Below are 16,510 nucleotides of genomic sequence, written 5' to 3' on the forward strand. Positions count from 1 at the left end.
CCTTGTATAATGGTAGGGGAAACACTGGTTGAGTTGTTCAGTTTAGAGCTCGACCGATCCCCGATATGTGCTGCCAATTTCTAAGTTTTTTGGCCGATTCTTGAAGCCAGTATTTCTTTTTCTTCCTCCAGTTACAAGATAAAAAGGACACGATAATAAATGTTAAACAAGTCTCAATTAAAAACAAAAAAAACATTAATTAACAAACAAACCATATTACAACTGATAGCAAACAAAATAGAACATATATATATATAAAACAATAAAAACAACCGACCTTAAGATTGTTTTCATTGGATGCACGTATCAACTGATGCCAATATAAGAAAAAAAACACAAATATCGTCCCAAAATATTGGTCAATCTCTTGTTTAGTCCCTGGATAACACGTTGATTTAATTTTCCTTTGTAGGACCTGCACTGAGACTGAAGCACATTATGATGACAACGTCCTGCAGCTCAAAGTGAAACTATCAAAACTTTGGGAGAATAAATAAAAACAACCTTAATGTTGGAGTTTAACTGTAGAACTTGTAGAGGTCCAGACCCAATCGTCTGAAAGAAACCACCCTTCTTTCCTTTATTTTTCTTTTATTGGGCTCTTATTCTCATGGGGAACAAAACTGTTAGACAGTTTGAAAAATAGTTTTTATTTGAAGTGAATAGCACCAGGATGCAGGCTTTAGGTAGGGTTTTGGAAGAGGGAGGCACAGTAAAATGTCTGGCTCCATAGCAGAGGGGCTGTGGACCCCTCGGGGATGCCAAATCCTCATTTATCACATCGTTACCTCAGACCTGCTGGTTTCAACACATCCTTATTTTCTCGAGGTGATTTATAAAAAACAGGCAGTTGCATGTTTTCTGATTGAAAAATGTGAGCACTCTCCAGCTTTATGTTAGAACAAAGAACCTTTGGAGCTTTTCTCTAAACTAATTATTGTTTGATGACATCAAATTAAAAGTATGGAGCAGTTTTAATTGAGTTTCTTTGACTACATGTTCTTTTAGTTTTCAGCTGTGTGAGTGATTTAGTTTGTTCCCTCCTGTCAGACATGTCCCATGATTTGTTGTGCAAGTCTGGATCTCCTATTTCTGCATTTTCTTTCTCATCTTTTCTTCTTTTTTTTTTTTATTTCTTCCTGAGCTGAACGTTTCAGCCGACTGCTCTGTTTGCTCTCAGGGCGTGGTCGGCCGGCGCTGCGGCGTCTGAATGCGTTTCTTTATTTAGCCGACAGAGGAAACCCAGGCAAGCATCACAGGAATATCATACGCTTCTTGTGAGGGTGCTTATTAAACAGCCTTTCTCCAGTTCTTTTGAGTTCCAGGACAAAATGTGCCGGAACGTCTGAAACAAAGACTTTTGAGAGAAAAAAGTTTTTCCGTCAAAGGTTCTGTTTTGGTAAAAGAACTTTGCTGAAACTTGTCCTGGAGAAAAACAAGGTGATGCGAAATTTCAAAAATGGAAAAAAACTAAATTTGTTGTCTTATGAGAGCGAGCAAACATTGAGTTTTTATTACCAACCATAGCATAAATTAATTTACAACAAAATAAGATGGAGTTTGGTAAAAACACTCCTGGATGTCCAACTGGGGGATAACCCAGGACACCATGGAGAGACTATATCTCCCCACTTTTTATTCAACAGAATCCTAAAAAAGATGGTCGTTTATAGAAGTTCATTTCTCCAGGTGAGACTCAGAGTGGAGCTGTTGCTCCTCCACATCCAGAGGAACCAGTTGAGGTGGTTCATCTGGTCAGGATGGACCCTGAACCCCTCCTTAGGGAAGTTCCAGGCATGTCCAACTAGGGGGGAAACCCAGAGGAAGACCCAGGACACACTGAAGAGACTACAGTATAGGCTTTTATGCACTGCAAGGCCCAGCTCAGGTTGGTCCGGCCCGGCTTCAAACCTGGGTTCAGAGTGTTTGCATTAGCCCTCATGGCCCGGTTCCACCCTGATCTCTGGAACACAAAGACCTGTGGTTCTACCCAGGCCGGGCTGACATCCGCAACAGCTGCTCATTGATTGAATCATTTGTGGTAACTAGTTCTTTTTTAAATTAATTAATTAATTAGTTAATTAATTAATTAATTGATTAATTTATTTATTTATTTTCTGAGTGTGTGGTTGCAGGCTACCAAGCAACATTAGCTTACCGTTTTCCGTATTTTTAAGCGTCTTCTTGCTGGTTGGTTTGGTACAAATTTAAAAGAAAAATGTTTTTTTAAGTTCGGTGTCGACCTTTTATTGTTGTATTGCAAATAAAATGAAATAGCATTTCAGTTTGATAGGCTCATATTTAATTTAGGGGCGTTCCGATCTAATATCAATTAGAGCTGGGCGATATGATCAAAATTTTATATCACTGTATTTTCAAAATTTTCACCGGTTTCACAGTATTTGACGGTATTTTTCTTTTCATCACAGCTCAGCTGATAATAAAATGTACAAACCCTGCTTATTGAGTTTTTTTCNATGTACAAACCCTGCTTATTGAGTTTTTTTCATAAGCAGCGGAATCGCCACCCGCGGCTGCAACTAGCTGCTCCAAACATTAGCATGCTAACGCWCATAGCGGTGCAGCAAGGAAAAATGTCCCCCGGGAAACAACAGTTCACTGGCGGCCGCGACGAAACGTTCCGCTATTAAACCGGAATGTCTGGTATTCAGGAAATTCATATCATAACAAAAATAAAAACCGGTATTCGGTACAAAACGGTATACCGCCCAGCACTAATATCAATATCGAATATCAGTCTGATATTAGCCAAAAAATGAATATCAGAATATATCGGCCTACATCCAAAATCTCCAACATAAGCACTAATTTTTATTTGTTTTATTTAATTGTTAAATATTCTTAGATTTAAATGAATACTTTATTTAACCCATTGGTTAATAATAAATGGGTCAGTTTTTCTTGTACCTACTGTTTTTTTATTGTTCAGTTTTTGACTTGATCAAAACTTTTTGAAAATTAATAAAATTTGTGTGAATGGATGTGATATTGTATCGAGTCAACATTGGTATCGGCCAACACTCGAGGCTGCAGTATCAGTATCGTATTGTGAAAAAGTTGTCGGGACACTCCTATTTTAAATGACTTTACATAGTTAATTTTATTTCAAAGCTTTATCAATTAGTAAAGCAGAATATTTCATTGAAATCTGAGAGTTGTAAGTAAAACTCGGTTTGACGAGTTAAACTATTTAGGACCTTTTTCAAGTTGTCGAAGCCTCATTGTGACAAACAGCAAACGTAGGAAACGAGTTATTCCTCGGAGATGTGTGTGTGTGTGTGTGTGTGTGTGTGTGTGTGTGTGTGTGTGTGTGTGGTCGAGCAGCTGTGTGTGCGCTCAGTTCCTGTTCTCTTTAACTGTCACTTGTTTCCTTCTGTCTTTTATGAGATTGTTTGGTTCATCGTGTTGCAGAGCCTCAGATCTGAGGAAGTTGGTTACAGGTTTATAGGAAGGTGGTTAAAAAAGCTGTTTTGTTGTTAAATGTTGGTGCAATTTGATGTTGCAGCAATCAGAAAATGTAGTTTTTCCTCCTTGAGAGATTTCTTTATTTTTTTACTATCATAACATTTGTCATTGCTACAAAATACTTTTTCTTTTTAAACAAATTGGTAGAAGAATATAAGAACGCTTTACATTTTCATTTTCTGTTGCAATAATTAATGTAATAAAATATCGATACTAGGGCTGCCACAAACGATTATTTTAATAATCGATTAATCACCGATTATTTATTCGATTAGTCGACTAATCAGATCATACGTTAATTAAATATAAAACATACAGCTTATCGTGCCAGAATGCAGCTGCTATTGTTAGATTTTAGCTATATGCTAAYTAAAAATAATTGCTGTGGAAGGTAATTTCTGCTCTGCAGATATTACACAGGTTTCTCTTTCATTTTCTTAAAATCATCCCACACTTTGAGCTCTGTTGTCAGGTAGCCATGATACCAGAGCCTGTCTGTATAAYGTCTTGTGACGTCCACGGCCTACCCCAGTTACCACTACTGTGCATGTGTGTCAAGGACAGAAAGGCAGAYGTGGCAGTGGAAGGTGTCAAAGCAGTTTGGAGAGAAAAACAAAGTAAAAAACATTAAAAAAGGAAAAAACGATTAATTGATTATTAAATTAGTCATCGATTATTTTAATAATCGATTAGTCGTCGACTAATCGACTAATCGTGGCAGCCCTAAGAAGCGATATTGTATCAATTTTTAATCAAGGCTTATTGTTTAAGAAATGTAATATGAATGCAGTTCACACTCTTGTTTGGTGTTCTTCTAATAGCATAAAAGAAAGTGAATTTAATGGTGTACTCTTTATATTGAGTATTATTTTATTTAATTAGAATCTTTTTGTTTAAAAAAAGCCAATATATGGCCTTGCTTTACAGTAATGCGATGTATCGCGATATATTGTGACCCCTGTATCGTGATATGTGTCATAACAACAAAATACATATTTAGCAGTTATTTGGTAATATTTTTCTCTTATTTTGGAGAAAACTTCTTAAACTTTGCAACCAGCCATCGTTACTTTGAGCCCTGACAGCCAATCAGAGCAACAGAGGGTCTTGGTCTGCCAATCGCTGCCAGAGTTGTAAAAACTCGTAGTTTTTCTGTTTTATATAAATAAACTGGCCCCTGTGGGTGACCATAATCTAAATTTATTGTTTCTTTTTGTTCTCAGAGTTCACAGGTTGATCCAGAGGAGTTATTCACAAAACTGGATCGAATTGGAAAAGGCTCGTTTGGAGAGGTGGGTTTCTAATCTTTTACTTCTTTTTGTTTTATTTTTGATATTTGTTGTTGTTTTTTTACTTCATTTCTTCTCTCTTGATTTATTTTAGCTGTTTGCTTCGTCTTACACTCGTCACGGTCATCTTCTTTGTTTCCTGCAGGTGTTCAAAGGTATCGACAATCGTTCTCAGAGTGTTGTTGCCATTAAGACGATCGACCTGGAGGAGGCGGAGGATGAGATCGAGGACATCCAGCAGGAGATCACGGTGCTCAGTCAGTGCGACAGTCCCTACATCACAAAGTACTTCGGCTCCTACCTGAAGGTCAGAACAAACCTGAGGTTTTATTTAGCCTAGCTGAACCTCTGTTGTTTGGTTTTTATTTTTCTCTTTGTTTTCTGGACTCATTGTCTTATGCTGCATTTCCCCTTTTTTAGCTGTTGTTTTTCCACTTTTCGCGTTTAGCCAACACACTGCTACTTTAACTTTTTAGATAGCCTTTTGATACTTTTAGCTGCCATTATGTTACTTGCTAACATTTTTACATTTTAACTAGCCTTTTGCTACATTTGGCTTTTAGCTAGCCTCAGATACATTTAATCAGCAATTTGCCTCTTTTACTTTTAGCTAATGTTTTACTACACTATAGCTTTTAACTGTTTTCTTCTTTTTTGTTAAGATTTTGCTTCTTTTAGCATTTACCTAGCATTTTGCTCCTTTCAGTGTTCAGCTAGCATTTCATTTGTTTTAGCAATTTGCTAAAATGTAGTTTCTCTTAACATTTAGCTTATGTTCTGTTGCTTTTAACTTTCAGCTAGCATTTTGTTCTTTGTAGTTTTAGCTACTGTTGTTCTGCTTTCAACTAGCATTTGTTTCTGCTGTCTTTAGCTAGTATTTTGCTTTCTTTAGCTTTTAGTTTACATTTTTGCTTGTTTGACTCATATTTTTTTCTAGCTTATTGCTAGACTTTTAGCTTTTAGATAGTGTTTTTTTAAGGTAGAATTTTGTTCCTTAGTTTTAGCAGATGCTATGGTGCTTTTAGCTAGCATTTGTTTCTTTTTGCTTTCTGTAGCTTTTAGTTAACATTTTGCTTGTTCAGCTCATATTTGATTTCTTTTAGCTTATTGCTTGACTTTTGTTCCTTTTTAGCTTTTAGCTCAGGTTCTACTGCCATTAGCTAGTATTTTACTTTCTTTAGCTTTCTTTAACTTTTAATTGACCTTTTGCTTGTTCGGGTCATATTTTGTCTTTTAGCTTATAGCTAGACTTTTAGCTTTTAGGTAGTGTTTAGCTGTTTCTGTTTAACATTGTTCCTTATAGTTTAAGCTGATGTTATGCTGCTTTTAGCTAGCACTTGTTTCTTTTTGCTTCCTATAGCTTTTAGTTAACGTTTTGCTTGTTCAGCTCATATTTGGTTTCTTTTAACTTATTGATAGACTTTTGTTCCTGTTTAGCTTTCAGCTAGTGTTTTGCTGCTTTTAGCTTTTAGCTCCACTACTTACCTTTTTTAGTTAGCCTTTTAGCTTTTTGTTCCCTATAGCTTTCAGCTCATGTTTAGCTTTAACATCTAATTTTCAGCTTTTTGCATAAATTGCAGCGGAGTCATTCAGCTCTCAAAATTCAGATTTTTCTGTTTTTGTGCTGACTTGATGTTTTTAGGTTTTAAAAGTTTTTTGTTGTATTTTGCTTTAAGTTTTGTTTGTTTTTTTAGGGCAGTAAACTTTGGATCATCATGGAGTATCTTGGTGGAGGTTCGGCTCTGGATCTGGTGAGTCTGCAGACCCACTTCAGCTGATTTAATTATCAGATTTTAACCCTCTGAAGTTAACATTTATTCCTGAACAAACCAGTAAAAGGATCAAATCTGAGGATTGTTGTAATGAAACTGAGCTGTGTTTGAACGACATGAAGCTCACGAACGTAAAACTAAAGTTTTCAGCTGTTTGTCCTCACCCGTCTGTCCGTGCAGCTGAAGGCGGGTCCGTTTGAAGAGTCTCAGATCGCCACCATGCTGAAGGAGATCCTGAAGGGTCTGGACTACCTGCACTCAGAGAAGAAGATCCACAGAGACATCAAAGGTCTGAGCGGAACCTGGACTAGATTTTTTTCATAAATATTTAAAATAAATCAGAGAAATAAAAAAGAAGCTAAAAACTGAGTTGATAAAACTAGAAGATGCAAAACACTAGATTATAATCAAAAGTAGCAAAACAGCAAAAGGTTACCTGGAAGCTAAAAGTAGAAAAAGACAAGTTAAATTTAGTAAAACTCTAAAGTAGCTAAAAGGTTGCCTTCCTAAAAGCAGCAAAAAGCTAGCTAAATTTACCAGAAAGCTAGCTAAAAGCTAAATTACGAACCTGCAGTTAATCTAGTAAATGTCCGACTGTCTGAAATTAGCAAAAGGCTAGCTAATAATAGAAAATAATAGCTAGATGCTAAACGTAGCAAAAAAGATGAAGTAACAAAACACTAGCTAAAAGCAGGGAAATGTTACTCAAAAGTTGAATTTAGCAAAAAACTAGCTAAAAGTAAAACAGTAACTAGATGCTAAAAGTAGCAAAAGGCTAACCTAAAGCTAAAATAGCAAAACACTAGCTAAAAGCAGGAAAATGTTACTCAAAAGCTAAATGTAGTAAAATGTATTTTTTTGGCCTAAAAAAGCAAAAGTGTAGCTAGCTAAAAGTATCAGCGGGTTAGCTTGATGCTAAAATAAAAGCAACAAGACAAGCTAAATGCAGTAAAATTCTAGATGAAAGTTAAAGTAACAGAAGAGTAGCCTAGCTAAAAAGCTAGCTAAGTTTCAAAGCATTAGCTTCAAGTTAAAAGTAGCTGAAGTCTAGCTAAAAATAAAAAAGGCTATTTAAATTCTAAATGTTTCAAAATGCCAGCTAAATGATATCACAACTGTAATTGATCCTTTGTTTGCCTTTAGCTACCATTTTTCTACTGTTAGCTTTTATCCAGCCTTTTACTACTTTTAGCTTTGTGCTACTTTTATCTATGAGATCATCTGTAACAGATTAGTTTTTATCGTGTTTCTGACTGAAGTCTCGATAGAAGTGATGATGATGATGATGATTGTCCACAGCGGCCAACGTCCTCCTCTCGGAGCACGGCGAGGTGAAGCTGGCCGACTTCGGCGTGGCCGGTCAGCTGACCGACACGCAGATAAAGAGGGAAACCTTCGTGGGAACGCCGTTCTGGATGGCGCCCGAGGTCATCCAGCAGTCGGCCTACGACTCGAAGGTCAGATGCTTTTCTTCACCTGGTTTAGTCCCTTTTAGCTCCTCGTCTGCAGGTTTTTATTCAAACTAAAGTCAGAAACTTCATTTTTGACTTTTTTACCATGAGCTGTATGCCTTCAAAATAAAAGCGCAGACTTTGGATTTGCCTGCAGATTGGTTTAAAGGAGTTAACTAACAAACCGGATGTGCTCCGTGTCTTGTCAACACTTCACCTGCACTACAGAAACAAACTGCACCTTTTAGCTCTATAAAAACAGAAATCTTGTCCAGTCAACCTCTGCTTCAGATCAGAGGCTGGTTGTGTCTGAAACTCCATCCCTCTCCTACTGAACGGACCGAAACACAAGCTTTTTATTTTAGCTGGTATGAAGAAGATCATTTGAATTGGTGATCCATTCCTCTCATGAATCCCTTTTATTTACATGACGTTTGTAGCTGAAGGAGGCTTTTATGCAGATGACACTCCGCTGTATCAAACCTTCAGATTGTGCTAATCTTACAATTTTTTTAACTTATTTATTAATTTTTGGATAATAAATCCTAGATGGCACAAAATTTTCCCAAATTCAGGCATATCTGTTGTTTTAAAAGGGTTTTTTTAGATTTCTTTTTTGAGATTTTGTCTAATATCAGACTGCAGGAACCCAGGAGTAAAATTTAATTAAATTAAAACAAGTTGGACTTCAGCTGCTTTGTTGGTTGTAAACTTTTACATTGGTGCTGGTTTGTTGCTTTTTTTAAACTTTGCATATCGCTGAGGCAGCCTGAACCACGTGGCAGCTGCTGTTGCTCCTGACTCGGAGGTTGTTTGCATTATTTCCGAAGCGCGCTCTGTTTTTTATTTGCATGCGGTGGAAGAAGGGGGGCCGGCTGTTTGTCTGGCCGACGATCTGTGCCGCAGATGATGATGACTCGATGATGTTTTCAGGTTCAGCGGGATTCCCTCGTCAGCCTCTTTGTTTGTGGATTGTTGCAATGAAGCCAGCTGCCTCCGATACAAAAGCCCGTATTTCGCCAGAGACAGATTTATTCAGCGAGGAGCGCAGCAGCTGGCATCAAACGCCAAGTCTGGTTCTGCAGCTCAATAACAAGGTAAACAAAGGTCTAATGAAATGACACAAGAGGCTGACGTCTGCTGAGGGCGTGTGGAAACGGGACAAATCCATCAGGGTGTGTTTGCAGCGCCTCTTGATGTGGTTCCATTTATGTCTGAGTGAAAGTTTTATTTGTAGAGGTCCATTTTTTTAAAAATTATTACCGTTCTCGAGCTTCAGAAAAAGATTAGTTACTTGAAATAAAAGTAAACGTGTACAGTTTAGTTAGGATCTGTTTTCTGTTGTCCAACTACAACATCATTGTTTTTTAAAAACGAAGCTATAAAACACACGATGGTTTGTTGGTTGGAGAGGATTTTTAAAATTCCTAATAAAGAGAAGACAAAGGAAGCTGTTGAAATACCAGATGGTTTGGAAACGTCACTGACTTTTTGTGCCGTCATAACTCGAGCGGTTAGGAGCCAGAGTTGTGACCAACTGAAACCCTGTTTAGAAGCACTTCACAGATTTGGGAATTGGCTATGATTTAGTTTTTCGAAAATGGGATTAAAAGCCTCTTATTTTAGATTATTGGTCCTTTCTGCAGAGTGTTTTTGTACTTCCTGTTTGAAATCCTTTGTTAATAAGTCCTTGTCTTTAAGGGCCTATCTCCTGCAGGTTTTAGTTGTTTCAAGTTCTGCAGAAGCCTGCTAATCACTCATTCATTCAAATCATCAGTGCTGGAGCAGAGAAACATCTAAAACCTGCAGGACTGGGACACCTCTGATTATAGACCTTTGACCAGATCCCAGGAGTTGAAGCAGGTTTTAATTCTTAGTCTACATAAGTGGTGTCCAATCCTGGTCCTTTGGGCCACTATCCTGCAGGTTTTAGAACGGGTATCAAACAAGGGGGGCAAAATTCAAAACTTTGTCCAAGCCATATTTTCTAAAACAAGTGATCATTACCAAATACTTTTATGTAGCATTTTAGAACATACATAACCTAACAGATAAAGGAAAAAGGTAAATTTTTGTCAAAAATGTCAAACAATCTTTGTGTTAATGTCAAGCAAAGATTGTTTGACATTAAACTTAATTTATTTTGCCTTACTCTCTTATCAACAACTTTTTAATTTATATCTTAAATACTTTTTATCACAATCCAGTAAATAAGATAAAAAAAGAAAACCCTCATTACAAATCCAATTATTTAATTTTAAAACATCATTAAAGTTGCTGTATTTTTCGGACTATAAGTCGCACGTTTTCATAATTTGGCTGGTCCTGGGACTTATACTCCAGAGCGACTTATATTTATTTATTTTCCTCTTCATGATGCATTTATTTACTGCTGCGACTTACACTTTGAAGCGACTTATAATCCTGAAAATACAGTAATTCTCTGTTGCCCTGTCCACAACAAATCAAAAATTACTGAAAAAAATCAAACTTAATTTTCTTGGCTTGAAAGTTGACCGGCTGTTATAAGAAAGCACCAAAAACATCAGCAAAAAGAGAAACCATGAAATTATTTCACATTTGAACTGTTACCTCTGGGGCCGGAAAAAGTGTTCACAAGGGCCAGATTTGGCCCCGGGCCTTGAGTTTGACACACAGATTGTAGAGGTTTTCTTTGCTCCAACACCTGGAAAATAAAAGCAGGCAGGATGAAAAAAGCAGGCAGGATGGTGGCCCCCCCAAGGACCAGGATCAGACAGTCTGTGGTTTTATCTCCTGCCTCTTTTAAAGGGATCCATGATTAGTTGTAACATTAGACTTTATTTGATAAACTTATTTTAACTGTAAAATAAAGACTGTAAAAATACTGTAGGATGTTTCGTTTTGTAATTTTTTTTAAATATATTTTAACACGGACGGAGCCATTTTATTTACACACAAAGCATTCTGGGTAAATGATGACATCAACTAGGTCCTCGATGCGAGGCTGCTAGCGAGCTATATCCACCCTGAAGGTTAATCTTGGACAATATCTGATGATCGACTCTTTAAAATGAAACCAGAGAGCGTTGACAGAGAGGAGAAGGTAGAAATGACTCAGCCTGGAACTGAAAATATGGATGGAGGACAACAGAGCTGCTTCATGGAAGAAGAACCTCAGCTTAGCCTGTTAGCCTTAGCGCTAGCGCCCACGTTATATTGTCTTATATGTATTAGCTCGGCGCTAGTGCAACAAACAAGCTAAACTGAGGTCCTCCATCCATATTTTCAGTTACAGGCTGAGTCATTTTTGTGTTCCTCTCTGTCATGTGGATGGAGGACCTCAGTGACGAGAGGAGAATGTGTAGCGCTGAGCTAATACATATATATGGTGATAGCGTCGGGGCTAATGTTAAAGCTAACAGGCTAAGCTGAGGTTCTTCTTCCATGAAGCAGCTCTGTTGTCCTCCATCCATATTTTCAGTTACAGACTGAGTCATTTCTACCTTCTCCTCTCTGTCAACGCTCTCTGGTTTCATTTAAAAGAGTCGATCATCAGATATTGTCCAAGATTAACCTTCAGGATGAATATAGCTCGCTAGCAGCCTCGCACCGATGACCTATCCACATCATCATTTACCCAGAATGCTTTGTGTGTAAATAAAATGGCCCTGTCTGTGTAATTATAAAAACTGAACATCCTACAGTGTTTTTACTGTCTTTATTTTACAGTTAAAGTATATGTTTATCATATAAACTCTAATGTTACAACTAATTGGAGTTACCTTTAAGCTCCTCCTCCAGAAAGGTGCAGTCTCATCTGATTGGCCAGCGTGCAGGAAGGCTGTAAACGTTTCATAGTGATGTCATCAGGTTCAGGAAGGAGAACCTGGATTATAACAGGGTGTTTTGGAGGAGAAACCAGTAAAACAAACACAAAGTTTAATATCTCTACATTCCCCTGCTGATTTTATAAGATCTCAGAGAGAAAAACAAAAACATCTGAACGTCTGACTGTGACCCTGGCTTTAGCTGAAACTCCATCAAGGGCAGAAAAACAAATGAAGCGTGTTGGCGAGTCACTCACTGAGAACAAAAAGTAAGAAATAAGCCAAGCTTGTTTGGGTTCTTTAATTTTTACTAGCAGGTGTAACAACGTGTAAAATATAAAATAAAACAAATTCAACTATTTGCAAACCTTATAAACCCATATTGTATTCAGCTGTTTTCTATGTTGCATCTATGGTTTTGAGATGTAAAAAAGAAGCATATTTATCACATTTCAAACACCTGGGTAAAAAATATCTAATTATTTTGATCCAAACGGTTGGTAAGAGACTTGAAACAAAGCTTTTGTTAACTGATAACTCTGATAATCTGTGAGCCGTTCATCAAGGACCACTAATTATTACTAAATGTCTCTTCATTAATTCAGACCTTTAATCTCTGGGAAAATAATCTTGTTTACTCAGATCTGTTTGAGCTGAGTTCTGCTTGTGAAAACTCGACACACCTCGTGTTTCCACCACGGGATCACAAATGTGTGTTTGTGTGTGTGTGTTCTCGTGCCATATGGTTGGTGTGTAGCGGTAACGATGGGGTTAACTGTCCAACCGAGCGTCTCGTTGTAACTTGACCCCGAACAGCTCGGCTGTGTGTTTGTGCCACAATGTCTTTTTTTTTAACCAGGCGTTAGTTGAAGTCATTGAGAAGACGTGACATCCAGGAGGTTTGCAGTGTGTGTGTGTGTGTGTGTGTGTGTGTGTGTGTGTGTGTGTGTGTTGTGTGTGTGTCTTCTCAGGTTGACACACGGCGGCTGCCTGTTCAACCTGTGTGCAAACGAAAGGCCAGCCTCAAACCATCGGTGGTTTTAACTGCAAAGATTAAACGCTGAACCTGTTTGTGTTCCCGCAGGCCGACATCTGGTCGCTGGGCATCACCGCCATCGAGCTGGCCAAAGGTGAGCCCCCCAACTCCGACATGCACCCCATGCGAGTCCTCTTCCACATTCCCAAGTCTCCTCCTCCGACGCTGACCGGAGACTTCTCCAAGAGTTTCAAGGATTTCACGGAGGCCTGCCTCAACAAGGACCCTGCTTTTGTAAGAAGAGCACAGACTGAGCCTGTTAACTCAGGAGGCAGCGACCCTGTAAAATACAGCTTGTTAGCTTTTTTATTTTGCTTTAGATTCAGTTATTTGTAGAGGTGGGTTGAAATTATCTGCCTTTTATTTGACGTTTTGCTGCCATCTACTGGACAATCTTTTTTTGTTTTCAGTCTTGTTTCTGTCTCTTTTTTGGAGCTAAATAAGTTATTTGTTTTAATAAGTCCTTTATTTATAACTAGAGAAATAGAATTTCCTTTGAAAATACAGAGTGAATGCATAATGCTGAAAGCTGCGAGATGAATTTAAACAGATGAATTTTGCTAAAAGTAGCGCAACAAAAGGGAAAAAATCTGTAGAAATTAAGGGAATAAGTGTCAGAAAAACAGGAAAGGAGAAATAAATTAGCTAAAATAATCTAAAATTTGATAAAAACAAGTTAGGATTAACAAGGAAATGAGAGTGAAATTTTCCAAGTGAGCAAAAAAAAAAAAAACAAGAATTTGTTTTGAAATAGCTTAAAAAGCTGAAATTAGCCTAAAATAGCTCAAACGAAGTAGCTTAAATAACTGAAATCAGCACAAAAAAGATAACATCTTTGATCATTTAAGTAATAAGAAGCTGCGATTATCACAAAAAGTTAAATTAGGCTGAAGAAAAGTTTGGATTAGCTTAAAAGTAGCTAAAACAACAAAAAAAACAGCTGAAATTAGCAAAAATCAGCCAAAAGAAGAACAAAAAATATTAAATTGGCAAAAGAAAAGCATAAAAGGTCAGATGATAGCTTAAAAAATCAGAAAAAGGCTAAAAACAACTACTGTATTTATTCAAGTATAATGCGTAAAATTAAATCCATAAAATCGTCCATAAAATTGGGGGGTAGTACTGTACTCTGATAAATATTTTTACTTATGTATTTTACCTGAAATATCGGCTTCATTCACAAAATTAGAGTCCGGAAATGAGACCGCGTTGTAAAAAGCAGTTGAAACGAGCTCACCTCTGACACTCCTCCATGTTTCAGAGTGAGATAATAACAGATCCAAGCAGGCGACATGATGTGGAAAAAAAAAGAAAAAAGTATTCCTGCACCTAAGTAATGAAAGTGAACTAATGACATTAGCGTGTGACCGAGCCGCTCCTTGAACAACAACAAACACATGTTCGTCTGTAATGGCTGCCGTCTACCAGTGTTCTGAAAAAGTTTGTATCCCTGAAAAAGAGTTTCCCCACCAGAGGGGGCGCTCGCGAGTAGGAAGTAATCTGCTTTTCCCCTACAAGATGGCCCAAATCTCATGTGAAGTCTCTGACTTTTGTGTTGGCGCCTCCTGGTGGACTGTGTAAAATGCCAGAATTCATATGATGCTGATATATACATATTTGTTGTCAAAAAACCTTTTAGTACATATGTTGTTAAAATGAACAGTCCAATGATCATTTTACTGATATGTATAAAGACCGCAAAGGCTGAAAAAACTTGGTCTGTATGAAATTGGAGATAGTTTGAGGATTCAATTTTTCATGCTTTTTAAGCTCTAAAAAGGCGGGTCATATTATACATGAGATCGTATTATACATGAGATCGTATTATACATGAATAAATACAGTAAATACAAGCTGATGGAAGGTAAAATTTGCACAGAGGAGTTAAAAAAGCTAAACTGAAACAAGAGATTTAAAAAAAAGAAAAAAACACTGATGAAGAAGAAGCTAAGATAGTAATATTCAGATATTTAGTACTGCTTTCTACTGAAGTGGTTAAAAAAAAGTTAAAAAGGCAGCAAAGGTTTATAAACATAATGAAGTGTTCAAGGTGTTGAATGAAGACATCAGTTCAGTTTTAATAAAAAGAAAAAGGCAGAAAAATTACATTTAAGCAGGAATGTCTTGAAGCAGCTGAACGGTTTGATATAAATCTTTTAACAGTTTAAAACTTGAGCTTTGGTTGTTTTTTAGTGTATTTTATTGTTTTTGATTTTACTGCTTTTGTCTACCACAATTTGATGTTTTGTAGCACTATGAGATTTTTTGTTAATGAAAAGTTTAAATTATCACTATTATTATATAAAATCTTAAAATGGCACAAAAATTGCAGAATGAGATGCAGAAAAGCGTGCAGAAGAAATAACGATCTCAGCCGTTTCATTCACAGAACAAACATTTGTGTTTTTCTTTTCAAAGCTACATAAATGTTTTAACGACGAGCTTTTCTCGCCGCCTCAGTGAAGCCTGTGTTTTATCGTCACGCAGCGTCCCACAGCCAAGGAGCTGCTCAAACACAAGTTCATCGTGCGACACTGTAAGAAGACGTCCTACCTCAGTGAGCTGATCGACAGGTACAGGAGGTGGAAGGAGGAGGGCCACAGCGACAGCAGCTCCGACGACTCCGACAGGTGAGCGTGAAGCGCCCCGCCTGCAGCGGGGACCTCAGTGTGTACGAGCGTCCTGCGCTAACGCTAGTTTTGTTTTTGTTTGTGAAGCGAATCCAGTAACAAGGAGAACGATAAGTCTCCAGAGTGGTCCTTCACAACGGTCCGTAAGAAGAAACCAGAGGGCAGGAAGGTTCTCAACGGAACGGTCGGTACAATCCCAATACTTGTACATCCTAACTCGTAGTATTTGTTTAGTAATATCCTTCACTGTGTACAGGCTCCAGATCAGCTGAGTAAATCTGCCAGTCTGACCACGCTCATCTCACCCGTCTTCACTGAGGTCAGTGCATTTAACCCTCCTGTGTTTGTGAAAATATACAGCGGGTAAAATAAGTATTGAACACGTCACCATTTTTCTCAGTAAATATATTACTAGAGGTGCTAATGACATGAAATTTTCACCAGATGTTGATAACAACCCAAGTGATCCATACATACAAAGAAATCAAACCATAGATGTCCAGAAATGAAGTTATTTGTAATAATGTGGAATGGCACAGAGAAAAAGTATTGAACACATGAAGAAAGGGAGGTGTAAAAAGGCATGGAAAGACAAGACACCAGCTGAACTCTCTCAGTAATTAGAAAGCAAGCCTGCCCCTTGTCAGTGCAAGTTAATTAATATCAGCTGGTTCAGTCTCAAATGATGGCCAGGTATCACACAAGAACCATCTGATGATGGGTAAAAGTAAAGAGCTCTCTCAAGACCTTCACAACCTTATTGTTGCAAAGCATAATGATGGCATCGGTTACAGAAGAATGTCTAAACTTCTGAAGTGAGTGATCTTGTGAGCAGCTGTAGCTGTATGCTTTTATTTTTTTCAGTCAGGCTGTCGCGGAGCGCTCCACCTCCTCTGTCCTGGGCTGGTGTGGTGTGAGGAGGACAGCTCAGCCGAGGCTGCTGGAGCTCAAGGTCCTGACCAGAGCCAACACGAGTCAGTCCCAGACTGAACTGACTTGGTCAAGTCTGTCTCTGCCTCTGGTGAGGAGGGGGGGGG

At 37.9% G+C, this 16,510-nt stretch overlaps 1 protein-coding gene across 2 annotated transcripts in view; it reads left to right on the plus strand.

The window, feature by feature from the left end:
• The window catches only part of LOC106523843 (serine/threonine protein kinase 26), a 45,421-nt gene that overhangs the window by 23,512 nt on the left and 5,399 nt on the right, over positions 1–16,510 (plus strand). For both annotated transcript variants that reach the window (XM_014017419.1, XM_014017420.1), the window contains exons 2-10: positions 4,710–4,778; positions 4,921–5,082; positions 6,470–6,526; positions 6,728–6,836; positions 7,847–8,004; positions 12,892–13,077; positions 15,331–15,473; positions 15,561–15,657; positions 15,730–15,792. In XM_014017419.1, coding sequence (XP_013872873.1) covers positions 4,710–4,778; positions 4,921–5,082; positions 6,470–6,526; positions 6,728–6,836; positions 7,847–8,004; positions 12,892–13,077; positions 15,331–15,473; positions 15,561–15,657; positions 15,730–15,792 — 1,044 coding nt within the window. The remainder of the gene's footprint in view (positions 1–4,709; positions 4,779–4,920; positions 5,083–6,469; positions 6,527–6,727; positions 6,837–7,846; positions 8,005–12,891; positions 13,078–15,330; positions 15,474–15,560; positions 15,658–15,729; positions 15,793–16,510) is intronic.

This window comes from Austrofundulus limnaeus, unplaced genomic scaffold, assembly GCF_001266775.1.
Source record: "Austrofundulus limnaeus strain Quisiro unplaced genomic scaffold, Austrofundulus_limnaeus-1.0 Scaffold167, whole genome shotgun sequence".
NCBI lineage: Eukaryota > Metazoa > Chordata > Actinopteri > Cyprinodontiformes > Rivulidae > Austrofundulus > Austrofundulus limnaeus.